This window comes from Dendropsophus ebraccatus, chromosome 10, assembly GCF_027789765.1.
Source record: "Dendropsophus ebraccatus isolate aDenEbr1 chromosome 10, aDenEbr1.pat, whole genome shotgun sequence".
Lineage (NCBI taxonomy): Eukaryota > Metazoa > Chordata > Amphibia > Anura > Hylidae > Dendropsophus > Dendropsophus ebraccatus.
The window spans coordinates 819,281-827,848 of NC_091463.1; the positions used below are offsets into that span (position 1 = coordinate 819,281).

The window sequence follows — 8,568 nt, forward strand, 5'->3', positions numbered from 1 at the left end:
GTGGTCAGGTGACGGAGATCTCAGCCGCTGCAGCCCGGTGCACGCTGAGAGATGAGTCCAACGCTCAGAGAATGACAGAGCGCTGGACTCTCCCATCATTCTCTATGGGTGTTGGACTCATCTCTCAGCGCACGCCGTGCTGCAGCGGCTGAGATCTCCGTCACCTGACCACTTCCAGAAGCAGGACCCGGCGGGATTAGGTGAGTATAGGGGGCTCTAACGGGGGGTCGGGAGCCTGTAACCCCGGCACGGGGGGTCAGAGGTTCCCTTTAAGAGTTGGGAGGGGGGAAGCGAGTGGTCTTGGGTGTCAGATAACTTAAGAACTCATCAGCATAAGACCCTCCCGAGTAGGCAGATAGCCAATTGTGCCAGTATTAACCCATGATGTAACCACCTGTCCCTGTACGTCATAACTAGTATAAGAACTGTTGTTTGGGTAATAAAGCAGAAGCCTTTTGCATTGATACCAATTGCTATTGGTGTCTGTGTGAATCTGGATGAGGCTCATACTATTATTTCATATCATTTGGATACCGCACAAAGAGGAAGAAATCGCTATTAGTGCGATAACAGGGGCAGCAGTGGGGGGGCACAGATGGCAGGATACTGTATGGTGGCAGCAGTGTGGGGGGCACAGATGGCAGGATACTGTATGGTGGCAGCAGTGTGGGGGGCACAGATGGCAGGATACTGTATGGTGGCAGCAGTGGGGGGGGCACAGATGGCAGGATACTGTATGGTGGCAGCAGGGGGGGGGGGCACAGATGGCAGGCTACTGTATGGTGGCAGCAGTGGGGGGGGGCACAGATGGCAGGATACTGTATGGTGGCAGCAGTGGGGGGGGTCAGGCACAGATGGCAGGATACTGTATGGTGGCAGCAGTGGGGGGGGGGGGGCCAGGCACAGATGGCAGGATACTGTATGGTGGCAGCAGTGGGGGGGTCAGGCACAGAATGGCAGGATACTGTATGGTGGCAGCAGTGTGGGGGGCACAGATGGCAGGATACTGTATGGTGGCAGCAGTGTGGGGGGCACAGATGGCAGGATACTGTATGTGGCAGCAGTGGTGGGGGGGTCAAGGCACAGATGGCAGGATACTGTATGGTGCAGCAGTGGGGGGGGGTCAGGCACAGATGGCAGGATACTGTATGGTGGCAGCAGTGGGGGGGGGTCAGGCACAGAGGCAGGATACTGTATGGTGGCAGCAGTGTGGGGGCACAGATGGCAGGATACTGTATGGTGGCAGCAGTGGGAGGGGGGGGGGGATCAGGCACAGATGGCAGGACTACTGTATGGTGGCAGCAGTGTGGGGGGCACAGATGGCAGGATACTGTATGGTGGCAGCAGTGTGGGGGGCACAGATGGCAGGATACTGTATGGTGGCAGCACGTGTGGGGGGCACATAGATGGCAGGATACTGGTATGGTGGCAGCAGTGGGGGGGCACAGATGGCAGGATACTGTATGGTGGCAGCAGAGTGGGGGGGGCACAGATGGCAGGATACTGTATGGTGGCAGCAGTGGGGGGGGCACAGATGGCAGGATACTGTATGGTGGCAGCAGTGGGGGGGGGGTCAGGCACAGATGGCAGGATACTGTATGGTGGCAGCAGTGGGGGGGGTCAGGCACAGATGGCAGATACTGTATGGTGGCAGCAGTGTGGGGGCACAGATGGCAGATACTGTATGGTGGCAGCAGTGTGGGGGGCACAGATGGCAGGATACTGTATGGTGGCAGCAGTGGGGGGGGGGGGGTCAGGCACAGATGGCAGGATACTGTATGGTGGCCAGCAGTGGGGGGGGGGTCAGGCACGATGGCAGGATACTGTATGGTGGCAGCAGTGTGGGGGGCACAGATGGCAGGATACTGTATGGTGGCAGCAGTGGGGGGGGGGGGATCAGGCACAGATGGCAGGATACTGTATGGTGGCAGCAGTGTGGGGGGCACAGATGGCAGGATACTGTATGGTGGCAGCAGTGTGGGGGGCACAGAATGGCAGGATACTGTATGGTGGCAGCAGTGTGGGGGCACAGATGGCAGGATACTGTATGGTGGCAGCAGGTGGGGGGGGGCACAGGATGGCAGGATACTGTATGGTGGCAGCAGTGGGGGGGCACAGATGGCAGGATACTGTATGGTGGCAGCAGTGGGGGGGGGGTCAGGCACAGATGGCAGGATACCTGTATGGTGGCAGCAGTGTGGCACAGATGGCAGGATACTGTATGGTGGCAGCAGTATGGGGGGCACAGATGGCAGGATACTGTATGGTGGCAGCAAGTGTGGGGGGGCACAGATGGCAGGATACTGTATGGTGGCAGAGTGTGGGGGGGGGTCAGGCCAGATGGCAGGATACTGTATGGTGGCAGCAGTGGGGGGGCACAGATGGCAGGATACTGTATGGTGCAGCAGTGTGGGGGGCACAGATGGGCAGGATACTGTATGGTGGCAGCAGTGGGGGGCACAGATGGCAGGATACTGTATGGTGGCAGCAGTGGGGGTCACAGATGGCAGGATACTGTATGGTGGCAGCAGTGGGGGGGGGTCAGGCACAGATGGCAGGATACTGTAAGGTGGCAGCAGTGGGGGGGGCACAGATGGCAGGATACTGTATGGTGGCAGCAGTAAGGGGGGGCACAGATGGCAGGATACTGTATGGGGCAGCAGTGGGGGGGGGGGGGTCAGGCACAGATGGCAGGATCGGTATGGTGGCAGCAGTGTGGGGGGCACAGATGGCAGGATACTGTATGGTGGCATGCAGTGTGGGGGGCACAGATGGCAGGATACTGTATGGTGGCAGCAGTGGGGGGGGGGTCAGGCACAGATGGCAGGATACTGTATGGTGGCAGCAGTGGGGGGGGGGGGGGTCAGGCACAGATGGCAGGATACTGTATGGTGGCAGCAGTGGGGGGGGGGGGCAGGCACAGATGGCAGGATACTGTATATGGTGGCAGCAGTGGGGGGGGGGGGGTCAGGCACAGATGGCAGGATACTGTATGGTGGCAGCAGTGGGGGGGGCACAGATGGCAGGATACTGTATGGTGGCAGCAGTGTGGGGGGGCACAGATGGCAGGATACTGTATGGTGGCAGCAGTGGGGGGGGGTACAGATGGCAGATACTGTATGGTGGCAGCAGTGTGGGGGCACAGATGGCAGGATACTGTATGGTGGCAGCAGTGTGGGGGGGACACAGATGCAGGATACTGTTATGGTGGCAGCAGTTGGGGGGGCACAGAATGGCAGGATACCGTATGGTGGCTAGCATTGGGGGGTCAGGCACAGAATGCAGGATACTGTATGGTGGCAAGCAGTGGGGGGGAGGGTCCAGGCACATGCAGCAGTGTGGGGGGGCACAGGATACTGATATGTTAGGGTGGCAGCAGTGGGGGGGGGGGGGGGGTCAGGACACAGATGGCAGGCATTTTACTGTATGGTGGGCAGCATGTGGGGGGCCACAGATGGCAGGATACTGCTATGGTGGGCAGCAGTGTGGGGGGCACAGGATGGCAGGAGACTGTATGGTGGCAGCAGTGGGGGGGGGGGGGGTCAGGCATCAGATGGCAGGATACTGTATGGCGGCATCAGTGGGGGGGCACAGATGGCAGGATACTGTAGTGGTGGCCAGTGGGGGGGGGGGTCAGGCACAGATGGGCAGGATACTGTATGGTGGCAGCAGTGTGGGGGGCACCAGATGGCAGGATACTGTATGTGGCAGCAGTGTGGGGGGTCCAAGTACAGATGGCAGGATACTTGTATTGTGGCAGCAGTGGGGGGGGGTGTCAGGCACAGATGGCAGGATACTGTATGGTGGCAGCAGTGTGGGGGGGGTCCGGCACAGATGGCAGGATACTGTATGGTGGCAGCAGGTGGGGGGCACAGATTGGCAGGATACGTATGGTGGCAGCAGTGTGGGGGGGGGGTCGGCACAGATGGCAGGATACTGTATGGTGGCAGCAGTGGGGGTGCACAGTATGGCAGGATACTGTATGGTGGCAGCAGTGGGGGGGTCAGGCACAGATGGCAGGATACTGTATGGTGGCAGCAGTGGGGGGGGGTCAGGTACAGATGGCAGGATACTGTATGGTGGCAGCAGTGGGGGGGGGGGGTCAGGCACAGATGGCAGGATACTGTATGGTGGCAGCAGTGTGGGGGGGGCACAGATGGCAGGATACTGTATGGTGGCAGCAGTGGGGGGGTAAGGCACAGACGGCAGGATACTGTATGGTGGCAGCAGTGTGGGGGGGCACAGATGGCAGGATACTGTATGGTGGCAGCAGTGGGGGGGGGTCAGGCACAGATGGCAGGATACTGTATGGTGGCAGCAGTGTGGGGGGCACAGATGGCAGGATACTGTATGGTGGCAGCAGTGGGGGGGGGGGGTCAGGTACAGATGGCAGGATACTGTATGGTGGCAGCAGTGGGGGGGGGGGGTCAGGTACAGATGGCAGGATACTGTATGGTGGCAGCAGTGTGGGGGGCACAGATGGCAGGATACTGTATGGTGGCAGCAGTGGGGGGCACAGATGGCAGGATACTGTATGGTGGCAGCAGTGGGGGGGGCACAGATGGCAGGATACTGTATGGTGGCAGCAGTATGGGGGGCACAGATGGCAGGATACTGTATGGTGGCAGCAGTGTGGGGGGCACAGATGGCAGGATACTGTATGGTGGCAGCAGTGGGGGGGCACAGATGGCAGGATACTGTATGGTGGCAGCAGTGGGGGGGGGGGGTCAGGCACAGATGGCAGGATACTGTATGGTGGCAGCAGTGGGGGGGGGGTCAGGCACAGATGGCAGGATACTGTATGGTGGCAGCAGTGGGGGGCACAGATGGCAGGATACTGTATGGTGGCAGCAGTGGGGGGGGCACAGATGGCAGGATACTGTATGGTGGCAGCAGTGGGGGGGGGCACAGATGGCAGGATACTGTATGGTGGCAGCAGTGGGGGGGTCAGGCACAGATGGCAGGATACTGTATGGTGGCAGCAGTGGGGGGGCACAGATGGCAGGATACTGTATGGTGGCAGCAGTGTGGGGGGGCACAGATGGCAGGATACTGTATGGTGGCAGCAGTTTGGGGGGCACAGATGGCAGGATACTGTATGGTGGCAGCAGTGGGGGGGTCAGGCACAGATGGCAGGATACTGTATGGTGGCAGCAGTGGGGGGGGGTCAGGCACAGATGGCAGGATACTGTATGGTGGCAGCAGTGGGGGGGCACAGATGGCAGGATACTGTATGGTGGCAGCAGTGTGGGGGGCACAGATGGCAGGATACTGTATGGTGGCAGCAGTGGGGGGGGTCAGGCACAGATGGCAGGATACTGTATGGTGGCAGCAGTGTGGGGGGGGTCAGGCACAGATGGCAGGATACTGTATGGTGGCAGCAGTGGGGGGGGGTCAGGCACAGATGGCAGGATACTGTATGGTGGCAGCAGTGTGGGGGGGGGTCAGGCACAGATGGCAGGATACTGTATGGTGGCAGCAGTGGGGGGCACAGATGGCAGGATACTGTATGGTGGCAGCAGTGGGGGGCACAGATGGCAGGATACTGTATGGTGGCAGCAGTGTGGGGGGGGGGGGTCAGGCACAGATGGCAGGATACTGTATGGTGGCAGCAGTGGGGGGGTCAGGCACAGATGGCAGGATACTGTATGGTGGCAGCAGTGTGGGGGGGGTCAGGCACAGATGGCAGGATACTGTATGGTGGCAGCAGTGTGGGGGGTCAGGCACAGATGGCAGGATACTGTATGGTGGCAGCAGTGTGGGGGGCACAGATGGCAGGATACTGTATGGTGGCAGCAGTGGGGGGGGTCAGGCACAGATGGCAGGATACTGTATGGTGGCAGCAGTGGGGGGGGGGCACAGATGGCAGGATACTGTATGGTGGCAGCAGTGGGGGGGGGGGGGGGTCAGGCACAGATGGCAGGATACTGTATGGTGGCAGCAGTGGGGGGGGGGGGGTCAGGCACAGATGGCAGGATACTGTATGGTGGCAGCAGTGGGGGGCACAGATGGCAGGATACTGTATGGTGGCAGCAGTGGGGGGGGGTCAGGCACAGATGGCAGGATACTGTATGGTGGCAGCAGTGGGGGGGGTCAGGCACAGATGGCAGGATACTGTATGGTGGCAGCAGTGGGGGGGGGCACAGATGGCAGGATACTGTATGGTGGCAGCAGTGGGGGGGGGGGTCAGGCACAGATGGCAGGATACTGTATGGTGGCAGCAGTGGGGGGGGGGTCAGGCACAGATGGCAGGATACTGTATGGTGGCAGCAGTGTGGGGGGGGGTCAGGCACAGATGGCAGGATACTGTATGGTGGCAGCAGTGGGGGGCACAGATGGCAGGATACTGTATGGTGGCAGCAGTGTGGGGGGTCAGGCACAGATGGCAGGATACTGTATGGTGGCAGCAGTGGGGGGGGGGGGTCAGGCACAGATGGCAGGATACTGTATGGTGGCAGCAGTGGGGGGGGGGTCAGGCACAGATGGCAGGATACTGTATGGTGGCAGCAGTGTGGGGGGGGTCAGGCACAGATGGCAGGATACTGTATGGTGGCAGCAGTGGGGGGGGGGTCAGGCACAGATGGCAGGATACTGTATGGTGGCAGCAGTGTGGGGGGGCACAGATGGCAGGATACTGTATGGTGGCAGCAGTGGGGGGGCACAGATGGCAGGATACTGTATGGTGGCAGCAGTGTGGGGGGCACAGATGGCAGGATACTGTATGGTGGCAGCAGTGTGGGGGGCACAGATGGCAGGATACTGTATGGTGGCAATGTGGGGGGGTCAGGCACAGATGGCAGGATACTGTATGGTGGCAGCAGTGGGGGGGGGGGTCAGGCACAGATGGCAGGATACTGTATGGTGGGAGCAGTGAGGGGGGGGGTCAGGCACAGATGGCAGGATACTGTATGGTGGCAGCAGTGTGGGGGGGGTCAGGCACAGATGGCAGGATACTGTATGGCGGCAGCAGTCGAGGGAGGGGGGGGGGTGTCAGGCACAGATGGCAGGATACTGTATGGCGGCAGCAGTCGAGGGAGGGGGGGAGGGGGGGGGGGGGGTGTCAGGCACAGATGGCAGGATACTCACCGGGACCACCAAGGAGGTGACTCCGCTGGCTAGTCCAGACAACACACGGCCACCCAGCAACATCCACACATTCTGAGCTGATAGGATCAGGGTGAAGCCAAGGACAAAAGGAGGAGCACAAAGCATGAGGCTCAGCTTCCGGCCAAGGCGGTCCACCATCCAGCCACCAAGTATCCCGCCAGCGGCCGCTCCAACCGTGACTATAGACTGCGGGGAGGAAAAGTATCCGTCAGCACAAACCCTTTTCCGACCTCCACGTCTACCAGGTAAGAGACTTACCCCAAACCAGGAGGCCATCTCCTCATCCAAGATAAGACGGGGATCCTCGCTTTGCTTCAAATCAGAGATGGCCGGAGAGCTAAAGCCCAGAACAAGCCCAAAGCTCAGGGGCCCCAACACTGCGCCAAACGTGGCCAAGAACAGTTTCCGGTTCTGTACATTTCTGCACGGAAGACAGAGAGCAGGTCATGTGACTGACAATTACTTCCATAATGACTACCCTTATTGTAGGAGGAGGAAAGTCAGGTTCTTAGTGCATCACTATGTCCCCATCAGTGTGTACCATCCCGCCAGAGACAGGTGCCCCCCACCAGTGTGTACCATCCCGCCAGAGACAGGTGCCCCCCACCAGTGTGTACCATCCCGCCCCACCAGTGTGTACCATCCCGCCCCACCAGTGTGTACCATCCCACCAGAGACCGGTGCCCCCCACCAGTGTGTACCATCCCGCCCCACCAGTGTGTACCATCCCGCCCCACCAGTGTGTACCATCCCACCAGAGACAGGTGCCCCCCACCAGTGTGTACCATTCCGCCAGAGACCGGTGCCCCCCACCAGTGTGTACCATCCCGCCCCACCAGTGTGTACCATCCCACCAGAGACCGGTGCCCCCCACCAGTGTGTACCATCCCGCCCCACCAGTGTGTACCATCCCGCCCCACCAGTGTGTACCATCCCACCAGAGACAGGTGCCCCCCACCAGTGTGTACCATTCCGCCAGAGACCGGTGCCCCCCACCAGTGTGTACCAGTGTGTACCATCCCGCCAGAGACCGGTGCCCCCCACCAGTGTGTACCATCCCGCCAGAGACAGGTGCCCCCCACCAGTGTGTACCATCCCGCCAGAGACAGGTGCCCCCCACCAGTGTGTACCATCCCGCCAGAGACAGGTGCCCCCCACCAGTGTGTACCATCCCGCCAGAGACAGGTGCCCCCCACCAGTGTGTACCATCCCGCCCCACCAGTGTGTACCATCCCGCCCCACCAGTGTGTACCATCCCGCCCCACCAGTGTGTACCATCCCGCCAGAGACAGGTGCCCCCCCCCCCTCCTCGGCAGTGAAGACACTAACCTCAGATATCGGCTGCATTGTAAATCAGGGGATTCGGACTGAGTGAGAAGAGGCTGAAAGTCATCGTCCTCCATGATCCTAACAGGAGAAGAACAGAGACGAAGTGAAGCTGTGAGAGATTACACTGTGCGA

At 60.5% G+C, this 8,568-nt stretch overlaps 1 protein-coding gene across 2 annotated transcripts in view; it reads right to left on the minus strand.

The window, feature by feature from the left end:
• SLC2A8 (solute carrier family 2 member 8) overlaps positions 1-8,568 on the minus strand; it is a 30,603-nt gene that overhangs the window by 21,199 nt on the left and 836 nt on the right. For both annotated transcript variants that reach the window (XM_069942737.1, XM_069942736.1), the window contains exons 2-4: positions 8,437-8,514; positions 7,366-7,528; positions 7,087-7,293 (exon numbers count right to left, since the gene is read on the minus strand). In XM_069942737.1, the coding sequence (XP_069798838.1) occupies positions 7,087-7,293; positions 7,366-7,528; positions 8,437-8,510 (444 nt within the window). In that variant the 5' untranslated portion in view covers positions 8,511-8,514. The remainder of the gene's footprint in view (positions 1-7,086; positions 7,294-7,365; positions 7,529-8,436; positions 8,515-8,568) is intronic.